The sequence below is a fragment of the Eschscholzia californica genome, unplaced genomic scaffold (genome assembly GCF_041429995.1).
Source record: "Eschscholzia californica isolate CP2 unplaced genomic scaffold, dmEscCali1.0.p SCAF_2, whole genome shotgun sequence".
Classification (NCBI taxonomy): Eukaryota; Viridiplantae; Streptophyta; class Magnoliopsida; order Ranunculales; family Papaveraceae; genus Eschscholzia; species Eschscholzia californica.
In genome coordinates, this window is record NW_028238309.1 from 46,795,442 (window position 1) to 46,809,379 (window position 13,938).

The window sequence follows — 13,938 nt, forward strand, 5'->3', positions numbered from 1 at the left end:
AATACTCATCTTCTTGTCTTAAAGGTTGTTTGATTGAACCTATGGTATCTGCAACTATTGCTTTTATGTGAATATTATGCTTACCAATTCCTTTTCACCCAAAAACTCTCAAGGTTTTACGAGAAATAGGAGATATACGATATATTATCTATATATAATACTATAGGTATTCAATGGTAGGTCAATTATATAGGTGAGTTAGAGATAAAAACAAACTACACACATGACATATAACACATTAACACATGACAGATAACACATTACAATTAGGCCAATTAGTGTTAAATATTAAAAATGTTTTTAGGATTGAACTGAAGTTAAAGAACGTAAGAGTGTAAGAGTCCTGGAGAGAAAAAGAGAGAAGAAATGTAACAATAGCTATTGCATTAAAGAGAGAGAATAAAAGTAGAGAGAAAACAAAAGTTAGAGAGAGAAATCACTATTACTACGGTATTGTATATTCACTTCTTGTTACACAATAAAACTGTTTTAGTTATAACTATTGGCCAACACAAAATATTTAAGAGCCTCGATAAAGTGGGGGCCCGGTGCCACCGCACCAGACACACACCTTTACCCACGACCCTGAATAGGTGCACTTCCTGGTAACCTTTATGCTACTTGAGAATTAATCGACCATAAACAAGGAGAAGAGATCGAATAGATTATACTATAAGAACGAGAAATTCACTCAAGTATGTACAAGGTAGGTAATTTTCACTCAGAAATGACAAGTTCATTTTTTTTTGAAGAACGAGGCGAGTTAAATTCAAAGTTAAAGGAATTAACTTGCGCATTTATGAAATTCTAAAATTTATTTGTGACAGATTTTAAGTCAACTTTAATAATTACAAAGGTGGAGGCTTTGGAGCATAAACAAAATTATCCCGGTGCATAAATCATGATTGACGTAGGGGACATATTTATTTTTGGGCAAACATTTCCTAAGTTGTTTCTTGCCTCCTAATTTGCATCCTCACCTCACTTCAAGCCCACAACTTCTGACCACCACAAATTCCGGCCATCGTCGTATCTTGGTGTTTTTCAGCCAAACTGAGTACAACCGATACTAACAAGAAGATCATACTCCATTTTAAGATCTACACTACCACTAGGCGAGAATAAAATGGTTCTAACTCCCTCTTATATGTTTGAGCCACATCTTTTTTTTTTTAGCCACATCTTGCTTTCTGTTTTAATTTTCCGGAGCTTTTTCTTTAAATTTTTTTTGGTTTCCCTTCTACACTTTACGGTATCTTTTTGGAACAAATGCAACTAGGTAATTGAACAGTTGAAGATATAACAATTCTCCCCCTTCACTCATGGTTCGATATTTTTTCCGTTTTTTTATTAAGTTGTGTTTGATATCATCTATTTCTATGTAAATAAAAGAATTTTCGTGGAAATAGGTATTTCCACCATTCGATACCAGGTATAATTCCATGGCTTTAATTCCATAAGGAATTTATTTCTATGAAATCCTCTACTTTTAATTTCTTGCTCCTCTATGGGAAGTCAGAAATTAAAAGAAATATATTTTTTTATAGCCGGATACTTGAAACCTAATATTTACCTCCATATATGTTCAAAATGACATTTTTACCCATCAATATTAGCAAAACGTCCTTCTACTTGTATATTGGACAAATGCCATTTTTGTCCTTCTATAATACCAAAATGACATTTCAAAATGACATGTTTACTTTTACTTTGTCAAAATGATTTTTTTACTCTTTTATAATATCAAAGTGACATTTTTACTCTTATGCTGTCAAAATGACATTCTTACCCTCTTATGGTACCAAAATGACATTTTTACCTTGGCTCGTTGGTCATTTTATGATAAAAATGACATTTTTCCCTTTTACATTAGTATATCCGCATATTTTCGTTGTTATTTTGTTGTATGAAGAGATCAACATTCTTACTCTTAAGTTAGCAAAGTGACATTTTTATAAAAATGTAATTTTGACAACATAAGAGTAAAAGTATAATTTTGTCATGGTGAGGATAAAAATGTAATTTTGGGAACGGAACGGTAAAAATATCATTTTGACTATGTAAGAGTAAAAAAATGTCATTTTGACTATGTAAGAGTAAAAAAATGTCATTTTGACTACATAATGTAAAAATATCTTTTTGACTACGGAATATATTCCATGGAAGTCTTTACATGGAAACGTTTTGTTTCCATGAAATTATTTCTCTAATACCAAAGTCCAAACACAATGACACAACCTTAGCGAAAGCCTAAAATTACTCATTAAAATGATATGAGAATACAACTTGGTCTATTTTGGGTTCTCCTTCTACTCCTAGTACCAGATATTATGATCCACCTCCTCTTTGCGACGACGTCTTAGGGTTGATTTGCTGTAGATCCCCCTTCGTCGTCTTCTTCAAGTCAAAAAATCCGAGTTGAAAAATATAATTTGTAGAGAGACAAAGAGAGAAAAGAAAAAAAAAAAGAGGCCGAAACAAGAAGAAGAAGAAGGGAGAAAAAAAGAGAGCAGGATGAAGATGGAGATGAAAAAGGTGGTGGTGACGGTGGCTGAAATTTGTGGTGGCCGGAAGTTGTAGGGTTGAGGTGAGTTGAAGATGAAGATGTAAACGAAGTTGTGGAGTAAATTTTTGGAGCCAAAAAATAAATATGTCCCGTCAGTAGGGATTCGGTTGAGCTCGATCGGTTCAGGTTTAATGAAGACGGACTCGAGCGGATCCGACACCGAAATTTTGACCCCACTACAAATAACCGGGCGGATCGGGCTAGACAAATTTCCCTCATGGACTGCCCGTAGCCCGCCAGCCCAAGCAGGCTCCGGCGGTCACGGGGTGGACGGGTTCGGGTTATTTTATTATAAATAAATAAATAAATAATTAATTAACATACAATTTCATATATAATTATATTTTTAACAAAAGTACATAATTACCAAAAGGTCCAAAACTAATAACAAAAAGTTATATCTCTCTTTTTCATTAATCGAGTGATTGAACTTGAGACGTTGCTAGGAATCGCTTCAGGAAATCCGTCGTTTAACGGATCAAACTCCATCAAAGTAACGTTAAGGTTGTGTTTCCACCAATCTTTAAGACAAACACATCACTCCAACATCTCTAGAGCAAGACTGCTCATATAGTCCCCCAAAATTCTCTTACCTAAAGAGAAAACAAACTCGGAAGCAACAACCGAAATCAGGACCGCAAGAACATCACGTGCTATCCGAGATAAAACCGGATACCTTTTCTCGCTCTCACTCCACCAACCCAAAACATAAGATTTCTTAATATTATCGATTGAAGGATCCGACTCAGAATCATGTCTAGATATTTCTTCGGAAGCAGTAGCCAAAGGGTCCCTCCGGGCCCTCTCGATACTTCTCCAAAAAGAACCTTGCCTTGACGAGTAATCAGCCTTAGATGGACCATCAACGTAAGATGAAGAGACAGAAGTAGGGACATTCAAATTGGCCCTATACTCGAAAAATAATACGCGTAATTTACTAACCGCCGTGAAAGATTGAGATGAAGAACACTTTATACATGTGCAGAACTTTCCAAACAATTTTCAAGTTCGGATAATACCATATCAACTTTCATCTTAATTCGTGGATAAAAAATACATGCAATTCCAAATAAAACAGGAGTTTCACCCCAATATTTGCAAAATTTCGCTTCCATTGAAATAACAATTTTGAAAAACATCAGATCATTTCGATTATCCAGAAACACCATCCCTATATCGACCAAATACTCGAGGACAAAATTTGAAGTTACATACTCAACTCCCGAAAAGAAATTTGTCGTATCGAAGAAAGGCTTCAAAAACTTGTACAACATATTGGCGTGTTGCCAATCATAATTATCAACTAAAACAAACGGAGGAGATCGATTAGGCAAAAACGAATCTATCACATCCTCAAATGGAAAAACACTTTTCAGCATAAGGTAAGTCGAATTCCATCTATGTTTTACGTCTAACTGTAAATTTTTTGGGTAACAAAACCGTTCGCTTCACAATGTGCTCGAAGTTGCGCATTCCGCGTTTCTGATGCCGCGATGAAGATTCCCCTTCAACCTTTAAGCATCTCTTTAAATTGAGAGACCTTAAAACCATCCCGAACAACAAGATTCAAATATGACAACAATATCGGACATGGAACTATTCACCTCTCAAAGGCAAATGAGGCATTAACTGAACTAAACGAGAAACAAATAATGTTTTTGCACTTGCATTATCCATAGAGAGGGAAAACACTTTGCCGGAAATCATCCAATCATTGGTGAGTTTATCGTGTACAACATTGGCGATGTGTTCGCCCGTATCGCATTTGTCCAAAAGTATATAAGAGATGATTCTCTTTTGAATACACCATGTCTCAGCAATATAATGTGCAGTTAGAGACATATAACTAAGTTTCTAGTTCGATGACCAGATATGTGATGTGAGTGCAATCTGGACAGGAGAATTAATAAGAGAATTTCTCAGTGCATCCTTTTCTTATTTAAAACATTTAAGGATATCACTTCTAGATGTTCCCCTAAAAAAAGGATTTGAAACCAGGATAAAATAAATCTGTCACATAGTGCTCGAAAAATGGATCCTCCACAAATTGCAGAGGCAACTCACGGAGAATAATAAGTTTGATCGTATTTTTCCGAGCTCTTGCCTGACTAAACTGAAAGGAGGCCAACTTTCTGAGCTTTTGATTTTGAGACAATTTAGTTTGAGATATATCAATTTTCAATTTGGCAGCACAAATTTTAGTGTGCCGCTTAAAATGAGTTGTCCCATTAGAAGAATTTGAATCCTTCATAACACTACCAAAAATGCATTGGGCCAACTTAATTATTTTGCCCTCATTCTTGAGATCAGAAACATCTACAAAAGTATAAAATTCCCAAACCTCAGACATTCTGCCTCTCTTACAGGATGACTTAGAAGTTGACAATTCCACTTCAAGTACGACAGAACCCAGCAGGAGCAGAAGCACCGGGATCAGGAGGACCAACAGTGCCAACAAGAGGTAAATCTGCTTGAGCACCACTTTGAATCTCCCTCAAAGCAACCTAAATTAGAACCACAACCAACATAGAAATGTCATTCTAAAATGTCGAGTTCATGTCCAGAGTACAAAGACAACTAACTTCATCATTGGTTTATAGGAAATATTCATTAATTGTGTTAGTTACTTTAAATTTTGTTCCAACATCCAAATTCCAACCAGCTTCCTTGAATCAACGCATTTTGGTTACTAAGTTGTAACAACAGAGAAGTTTCCACGATTGTAACACCACATGACCAGATTCTTCTGTTAGAAAACAGAATAATCCTTGGCCACTGGTCCTTATCAATCCGGTCCTTCTAAGTGTTTAAACAAAGCATCCATAAAACAGAATGACAAGTGTTCTATGCAATCGAACAGAAGTCCAAGGATCATCATAAAGAAAACCAATTTAATCATCATCACAAAAAAACATTCTACATTTGATATATGATCTATCTAATCTTTTTGAAACAAATATCTGATCTGTTTGATCAGACAGATCAATGGTTAGGTCTGTCTGATCAAACAGATCTGGCTCAAACGAGTAAGATCTGTTTCAGAAAGTTAGATTATATTTTAAAAACTATTCAAAGATCAATCTACTTTATCAACTATCTAGTCTTTCTGAAACAGATATTTGATCTGTTTGATCAGACAGATCAAACGAGTAAGATCTGTTTCAAAAAGTTAGATTCTATTTGAAAAACTATTTAAAGATCAATCTACTTTATCAACTACCTAGTCTTTCTGAAACAGATCTCTGATCTGTTTGATCAGACAGATCAATGGTTAGATCTGTCTTATCAAACAAATCTTACTCAATCAATATGATCTGTTTCAGAAAGAAACAAAAAAAAATAAGAAGATTTCCACTGTTGTACCATCATCGATCTTACATCATCATCACGTAAAAATACATGATATCTCTCTAATCTATCTGAAACAGATCATAGATCTGTTTGATCAGACAGATCAACGGTTAGATCTGTTTTGATCAAACAGATCTAACTTGTGAGAGTTCAGATCTGTTTCAGAAAGTTACATATATCATCATCATCATCATCATTAAAAAAACAAAATTACATCCCATTTCTTTAAGCTTCCTGAAACAGATCATTGATCTGTTTGATCAAATAAATCAACAGTTAGATCTGTCTGATCAAACAGATCTGACTCGTGAGAGTCAAGATCTATTTTACAACATTAAAAAAAAATTTACAGTAACCCAACAGCATATATCATCATAATATAAAATCATAAAAAATATTAACTAATGTCTAAGATGATGTTCAAAAGCTAAACCTTGTCATTTGATCCGTAGATCATCGACGTATACCGAACATCATCTTATCTTCTTAACTCTTAACACACATGTAGATCGGAGAAAATAATGAAGAATCATGGCGAAATAAGCTTCTACCAACCATTGTCAAGCACTAACAGAGACAGGTAGAGGTAGCGGGAGTTGAGAGAGTTGTCGAAATGAAAGAAGGCTTCGGTTTTAGTTTCTACAGAGATTTGAGAAGATAATAGAGAGAGACCAAGTCACCAAGAGACAGTAACTACTAACTAATGGATAATAGTAGTGGAGGCAGGAGGTTAGAGAGAGATATAGAGAGGCGGAGAGAGAGAGAGAGAGGCAGAGAGAGTGAGAGAGAGAGGCGGTGATTAGGGTTAGGGTAAAAAGGTTTTGTCTGTTTAAGGAACCCTATTTATAGAGTCCAAGGGGCCTCTCCTTTTTATTCTAACGGCTGAGGTATATTTAGAAGAGACGCCCTACCTCAGTCTTTGGATCTAAAGGATGGTACGCGAATCTTCCAGCGGCGGACGAGTGGAGCTCTTGGATCGGGCGACTTATTCCATTGGGTAGCGGGCGGATCCTCACGGACGGGTATCGGTCGGGTATATTGGGTCGGGACTCGGATACGAGGGCCTCTGCTCGAGTCCCGCCCTTATAGCCCGAACCACCGGGCCGGGTATGTCCGGCTCGGGTACATAGCGGTCTTCGGGTACTAACGGTCCGGGTGGATTGGACGGGTCTCGGATTCTCGGACCGTTTTCCCACCCTTACCCGTAAATAGAGACTTTTCCATCAGGCATTCACGCGCAGGCATGGGGCGGATCGGAAAACCCTCCTAAATTCCCCGTGCGAAGATGGAACCCAAACACACACACGTAGGAATCAATACCTATTTTTATGGCTGCGGAGTAGTGAATAATAGGAGTATCCATAACAAAACTGGAAGGGTGAGAAGATAGATAGCCGATAGAGAGAGAAACTCAAACTCAGACGAAGAGAAAAATTAATCAAAGCAGAAAAGAGCAAAGATGCCCAAGTTCGATCCATGGCCGATCTTCTTCAAGAGAGAGTGGAATCGTAACTGGCCTTTCTTGGTCGGATTCGCCGTCACCGGAACTATCATCACCAAGATGTCTCTTGGTCTCACCGGTACCTCTCTATCTCTCTCTATAATTTTATTTACGTTTAGAGAAACTAATCTGATCGTAATCTGTGTTTCATTTGCAGAGGAAGATGCTAAAAACTCTCCTTTTGTTCAAAGACACAAGAGGTAAGACCCTAATTTTACCTAAATTTCATTGCACAAGATCTGACTTTGTCTGCTCAAAATTAGGGTTTTATTTTGTTTTAAGATTCATTAACACATGCCAGATCCATGCCATTTTCTAGGGCTTTTTTTTTACTGGATAACTGATTGTGGAATTTTGAGATGACACTATCACATTGTATATTGAATCCTATGTCTAATGTCGAAATTTAAGCATTTTTCATCAGACAATATATAAATATAAAAATTGCATCTTTTCAAGTGTTTCTCCTCTCTGAGTGCCCTAAAATAGGAATAGGGAACTTTCTCTTGTACTTTTAGAGCCCAAAATTTGTACATTGTTGTAAAATATTGTTTAATCAAATTCATTGTATATAAGAAAATTATGAATTCTAGCTCAAACCCAAACTAAAACAAACCTTATCGAGTCAGCTTTCCCAAATAGATGCAAGACGAAATTGATTCAAATGGTCACACTAGTAATATGAAATCTATCTTGTATTGAAAGTTGAAACAAAAGAAAGCAATCTAACTTTTACATGTAACATTGTTTTTTATTCTTCCAATTCCTTACACTTTGTATCTATTATATATGCCTGAAAAGTACAAGTTCCGTGTGAATTTTGCCGTGTGTATCCTAAGTGGGTAATAGCAATTTGATGTCATCTCGATCCTCAAGTCAAGGCCGAAAAAACAGCTAATAAATATACCTAATCCATGTGAACACGTTGGTGGAACTTGGAAGCATCAATTTTAGTTTACTTGAGTAAAAAAGAGTAAACAGGTATGTGCTAATCCAATTCACAATCCCAAACTGATAATGTTCATACCTATTAGTTTACCAACATCATATACAAGAGAGGAGGTCGACATTTGAGGCCTTCGTAGGCTACTACCACTCCCCAATGAAGCCTAACTCTCTCAGCTTAGATATTGGTTTTGGAACTAGGGCAAATGGTGACGGTGATATGCTATCAAATTTTTCCTTAGTAGTCTGAATGCTTCTTAGATCACTTTGCTTCCGAATCATGTAGTATGTTTATTTAATATGCTTTGTTGGGTTTGCAGATGAAATTTCAAATCTCTGATGCAGTGACTGGATGGAGTCATGGAGATTTATTTCCTTAATGGTTGAAGGAGTTTTCTTTGCATTTTGTGGTGTTATTAAACGATATTTCAGATGATATCGAAGTACTTGATGTTAAAAGTTCACTCTGTTTTCGTTTGAGTTGAATAAGAAATCAGACTTGTATTGTTGGTTTCAGTTCTCATATATAAGCTCCTTGGATACAACTTCCGACAGAAAAAATTTACGTTGACATTGAATTCTACGGAATAATCATAAGACCCTTTTCTTTCTTTCTGTCTTTCTGGATGTTGTTGTAGATGGATAATCTTCTGATCGTATCTTTATAATGTTCCCTAAAGGATAGGGGTAGAGTACTTCATTTCTCAAACCTAAACTCCAGTTGTTGGAGAGTTGCAACATTGCCCATCTTCTCCCTTCATCTTATGGGCCTGGATGTCAGAAAAATAAATTATTTTCAGGTCTTTCGCGTAAACATCCTTCTATCCTTCTGCAACAAAATAAAGTCAAATTGGTTGATAAGTTCGATAAAAAAAAATCTTCTGTGCCCAGAGTGAAACCTTACGGCTACCGGCCGGTAGCAATGACATTCTGATATGATGAGAAATCATAAGACCACAAATTAGTTCCGAGTGTTTTTGTGAGTAATCCAACTCATTTGGTTATGCCCCAGCAAATTGGTAAAAAATCATGGAAGAGCTGTGACTCCCTTCATATGTGTTAACAGATAAATTGAATAAGGTTTTCCGGCGACGCGGTGGTTATCCGGTAACGGCGACGGTTCTCCGGCAACAAGGGATGTTCTCCGGTGATGACGGCGGTTTTCCGGCAGTGATTTCCGGCGAAAACAAATGGGGTGGAAATTTAGTATTTTCTTATTTTGTATTATTAATTATTATTGTTGTACTTTGTCGACCTTTAGGGTCTTTTCATTCTCGACCTTTAGGGTCTTTTCATTCTCGACTTTTAGGGTCTTTTTATCGAGTCGGTGTCTAGTCCAATTTCTTTCTCTTCATGAGGTACTTTGCATTTAAAGGTATGCAACTCTCATGAAGTTTTCAGAGGAGAGAAATAAGAATTATCATCCATGTAAATTGTGATTTTTATCACTTATGAAATGAAATGTTTCGCTTGGATTCAAAAAAAAAAAAAAAAAAAAAAAAAAAAAAAAAAAAAAAAAAAAACAGATAAATTGAATAAGGTTTTCCAACTACAAGTCTACAACCACTGTAAGAGTAAAGAGAGAATTAAAAAAAAAAAAAAATTTATTCCTTTGAAGCACAGCGAACCATTTTGGGGAAAAAGAAAAACAAGACTTCCAGTCTATATTTAAGCCGAATAGGAAAAGTTCAAACACACATAAAAAAGATAATAGAAATAGGACACCATCGTGCTTCTCTTTAGCGTTGCTGTAATCACTTCTTGGTGACTCCAAGCCTCTGTCGGAAATCTTCCTCCATCAATGGAAGTCCTTCACGTAGACTGATCTTCGGCTCCCATCCAAGCAGCTCCTTTGCCTTTGTGATGTCTGGTTTCCTTTGTCGTGGATCGTCAGGTGTGTTCTCCACAACCTTCAACTGCACTTTGGAATCAACAAGCTGCAAAATCACAGTATCAAGTTTTATGACCAACTAATTCCTCATATTACGCATGAACAGGAAATTCAGCTTTTCATCCTTTGCTGCCAGAAGAAGAAGAAGAAACTACACGACTAACCTCCTTCACAGTCTCCGCAAGTTCCATCATTGTGAATTCACCTACAAATATACCAACCACACTAGCTTAGAACAAGCTACAACAATAACCGAAACGGAACCTGGGTTGCATAAAATGATATGGAACCTGGGTTGCCAATGTTAATAGGTCCAGTATTAGCTCCTTCCATGAGGCGAATAAGACCATCAACCTTCAATATTTCGAAAAGAAACATGGCAGAGACTAGGTTAGTAATCAATTCACGGCAGTGTTCTCGAATTGTTTAAAGCGAAGGGTGGTATCTTGTCTGTACCATGTCAGAGACGTAACAAAAACTTCTGGTTTGAGTTCCTGGAGCTTGAACAGTCAAGGCTTCACCTCTAAACGAGCACAAAACTAAGTGTAAGAATATGCAGTTTAACACTAAAGATCAGTGTCGCCAAATATCTCTATAACGAAGAAACAAAGAAGATTTACCGGAGGGCTTGAGCAATGAAATTGCTGACAACACGCCCGTCATCGATATTCATCCTGGGTCCATATGTATTGAAAATTCTAGCAATGCGTATCTCTATATAACCAACAAATGTTATCAAAGTTCAGATTCTTGTGTCTGTTAAGTTATTGTGACTCTTCTTTTGTATCTACAAATCCGAAATCAAGATCTGCACAACCCAAATTACCTATGCCGTGTTGTCGGTGATAATCAAACATCAAAGTTTCTGCTACTCGCTTTCCCTCGTCATAGCAGCTCCTGACACCTGAGGTACACGTAGCAGTATCCTTTTATGTATGAACCTCAAATGCTTGGTTTACTCTACTGATTAAATCAATAAAGATTATCGCTCTCATCTTATTTAAGTGATCATACAATACAGTAAAGGTTTATTATACGAAGATGCAAATCTAAAACAGATTTCTGTGCTTTCTGCATCAAAATATTCGTAGAACGAAGTTTTGTTTATAAGAGTTAAACTTCTCTGTTAATCCAAATAGAATGGTGCATTTATAAATGAAAACAGCGAAAAATATAAACCGTGAACTTACCAATTGGGTTCACATTTCCCCAATACTCTTCGGTCTGGGGATGCACAAGAGGGTCTCCGTAGACTTCCGAGGTCGATGTCAGAAGAATCCTGTCAGACTTCGCGCATGAGATCACGAGTAAAGCTTGTAGGGCAAACATTCAAGGTACTAATACGAGAAAAAGAACACCAACCTTGCTCCAACTCGTTTAGCAAGACCCAACATATTCAAAGTGCCAATGACATTTGTCTTTATCGTCTATTATCATACAGTAACCAATCAATCAGATTATCTCAGAGTTCAAGAAACATTTTTAAAGTAAACGACTACTCAATAATAGAATATGCATAAGAAAAGAAGTTCCTGAAATTTTTTGAAGTTAAATATCTGGTCCAGATAAGTACCTTAACGGGATTGTGCTTGTAAAAAATTGGCGAAGCGGGGCAAGCGAGATGGTATATCCGATCAACCTCAATCAGCAATGGTTCAGTGACGTCTGTCAAACGGGAAAACAACATATATCAGCAAAAGGAAAAAAAAAAAAATCCTCTAAGAGATCCAATGACAACCCACCAACTTGAAAGAAAGACTATTGCTACACGATCATTTAGAGTGCTCGTTATGGTTATCAGTTATCAGTCTAAATGAAATGATAAAGAGGGGAAGTAAATACCATGACGAATAAGCTCAAATCTAGGATGACCTAGCCACTTTTTTAGGTTGTCTTTTGAACCAGTGAAGTAGTTATCAGCAACAATAACCTGAAGATAGGGGTATAAGATAAATTAGAAAAAGATGTAAGAAATGTCCCCAGATGCTAGTATATTACATGCATTTACCAAATTCTTCCACTTTAGGTTATTAGTCATTGCCAAGCTAAATGTATACGTCTTACAAAGCTTAAGAAATGAGTACCTCATTCTTTTCGTTCTCCATCAATCTGTCAACTAGATGAGAACCAATGAAACCAGCTCCACCAGTGATCAAAATCCGCATATTGGACTGTCATTAACAATAAGAATACTAGTTAAGATCATTATTAATAAATAAAGAATTCACCCATAATTTTTTCGCTTAGAAGTCAGAATATAATAATAAACCCATTTCGCTCCAAAATAGCCTTAGAAACATATCCTTTCTACACTATACTTTGAAAAATAAATACAAAATTCGTCAATGTGGTGCATAAAGGGTTAAGATCATCAAATTGAGTTGAAATTATCAAAGAGACATCATAGTATAATGATCCTCCAAACTCTGACTAATTCGGCTTAACTCGGCCTAGTAACTCGGACTGACTCGGGATCGGCCCTTAATATACCCCGAACCGTTTCAGAGCCAAACTGCTAAGCTAAATGCAGGAAAGAACAATCACATTCTCTCTTCCAAATGATCTGCTAATGAAATTCCCATTTTCAAACTTCTAACTAAATTGTGTTCCTCTTTTCCCTCTTAAAGTTTCAACTACCAAATCGAAAAAAAAACAAATTTACCTGAAAAAATTTGGAATTACGGAGAGGGGAAGGGTTTGGAGGTGCCTTAGATGATGCTTGGTGATCTCCATTAGAAGCCATTGCTTAGATCTCTTACCTGAAACATTACCCCCAAACCCAATAATTGAAATAACATTCTATTCACTGAAATGTAAGCAGAATTGCAAAAAGATCTGAAATTCTAGAGAAAGAGAAAAACCAAAACCTAGTAATTTTTGTTCTTTGATCAAGAATAGACTATGATAAGTATAAGAGAAGAACAATCTATTTATAATTATACAAAATGGTGTACCAACTGAGGGAAAAAAATTCAATGTGGAGAGAGAAACTTAAAGTTTAAGCAAAATTCTAAATGATTCCGATTGATAATAGTTAACCACCATTTTCAGATCTCAGATCTGAATCTTATGAAATACGTAAAACAAAATCAAATCAATGTCGAAGTTTTTATTCAATTTTACCTGTTCAAAAGGTCAAAATCTAGGGTTTTTTTAATAGTTGGGCAAATCTTCTTTGAATTCTAGTCAAAGAATCCCCATGCAAAATTAAAGATTGAAATTCTGACGTTAAAAACATTTAGTACGTTATTAGTTTTGAAAAAATTGTAGAATTCCACGGGAATCACGCTTGTGAATGAAACTGTCCTATGGGGAAATCAAAATTCTAAGAAAATGAGATATAAAAAGATGACATGTGGATGGTGAAATAGAGGACACTCTAGAAACATGTCCACCACTCGTTGGTGTAGTGGTAGGACATCCCTCTTAAGCCCATGAGATCTTGAGATCCAGTCTCGGTGAAAGCAGTTTATCACCAAGATTTATCTCATGTAATTTAGTCACTAAAATAATGTGGATGTTGTCGGGTTTAGGCTTTTTGTTGTATCAATGTCTTGTAACGACTAACGTAAACCGCAGTATGCTACAACCTTTTGGAGCAAGACTTACAGTTGCTTGACCCCATTCACATCAGCAAATGCTACAACCTTTTGGAGCAAGACTTACAGTTGCTAGACCCCATTC

General features: G+C 36.3%; 2 protein-coding genes across 3 annotated transcripts; one reads left to right on the forward strand and one right to left on the reverse strand.

Moving 5' to 3' along the window:
• The first annotated feature begins 7,269 nt into the window (after window positions 1-7,269).
• Window positions 7,270-7,622, forward strand: LOC147558434 (ATP synthase small subunit 6, mitochondrial-like). The gene is made up of 2 exons (XM_086660097.1): window positions 7,270-7,497; window positions 7,576-7,622. The coding sequence occupies exons 1-2, from the start codon at window positions 7,377-7,379 to the stop codon at window positions 7,620-7,622; spliced, it is 168 nt and encodes a 55-aa protein (XP_086516223.1). The 5' UTR covers window positions 7,270-7,376.
• A 2,327-nt stretch (window positions 7,623-9,949) lies between these two features.
• LOC147558435 (UDP-glucuronic acid decarboxylase 5) lies at window positions 9,950-13,652 on the reverse strand. Of its 2 annotated transcripts, none has more exons than XM_086660101.1 (13): window positions 13,378-13,652; window positions 12,917-13,013; window positions 12,339-12,425; window positions 12,097-12,184; window positions 11,828-11,919; window positions 11,617-11,681; window positions 11,445-11,533; window positions 11,081-11,158; window positions 10,875-10,968; window positions 10,711-10,777; window positions 10,545-10,608; window positions 10,419-10,459; window positions 9,950-10,300 (listed from the first exon to the last, which is right to left on the reverse strand). In XM_086660101.1, exons 2-13 carry the CDS (start codon window positions 12,995-12,997, stop codon window positions 10,118-10,120), a joined length of 1,029 nt encoding a protein of 342 aa, XP_086516227.1. In that variant the 5' UTR covers window positions 12,998-13,013; window positions 13,378-13,652; the 3' UTR covers window positions 9,950-10,117. The 2 variants fall into 2 exon arrangements, with proteins under 2 accessions (XP_086516227.1, XP_086516226.1); XM_086660100.1 differs by having other exon boundaries at window positions 13,122-13,383.
• Window positions 13,653-13,938: the final 286 nt, after the last annotated feature.

What these genes read in the sequence shown, in the direction of transcription:
- LOC147558434 (XM_086660097.1), top strand. Translation starts at nt 7,377, where the DNA reads ATGCCCAAGTTCGATCCATGGCCGATCTTCTTCAAGAGAGAGTGGAAT. An exon ending in GATGTCTCTTGGTCTCACCG is followed by an intron (nt 7,498 to 7,575) that starts GTACCTCTCTAT and finishes TTTCATTTGCAG; the next exon opens with AGGAAGATGCTAAAAACTCT.
- LOC147558435 (XM_086660101.1), bottom strand. Translation starts at nt 12,997, where the DNA reads ATGGCTTCTAATGGAGATCACCAAGCATCATCTAAGGCACCTCCAAAC. An exon ending in TGGAGAACGAAAAGAATGAG is followed by an intron (nt 12,185 to 12,338) that starts GTACTCATTTCT and finishes CCCTATCTTCAG; the next exon opens with GTTATTGTTGCTGATAACTA. An exon ending in GCTAAACGAGTTGGAGCAAG is followed by an intron (nt 11,534 to 11,616) that starts GTTGGTGTTCTT and finishes GAAGTCTGACAG; the next exon opens with GATTCTTCTGACATCGACCT.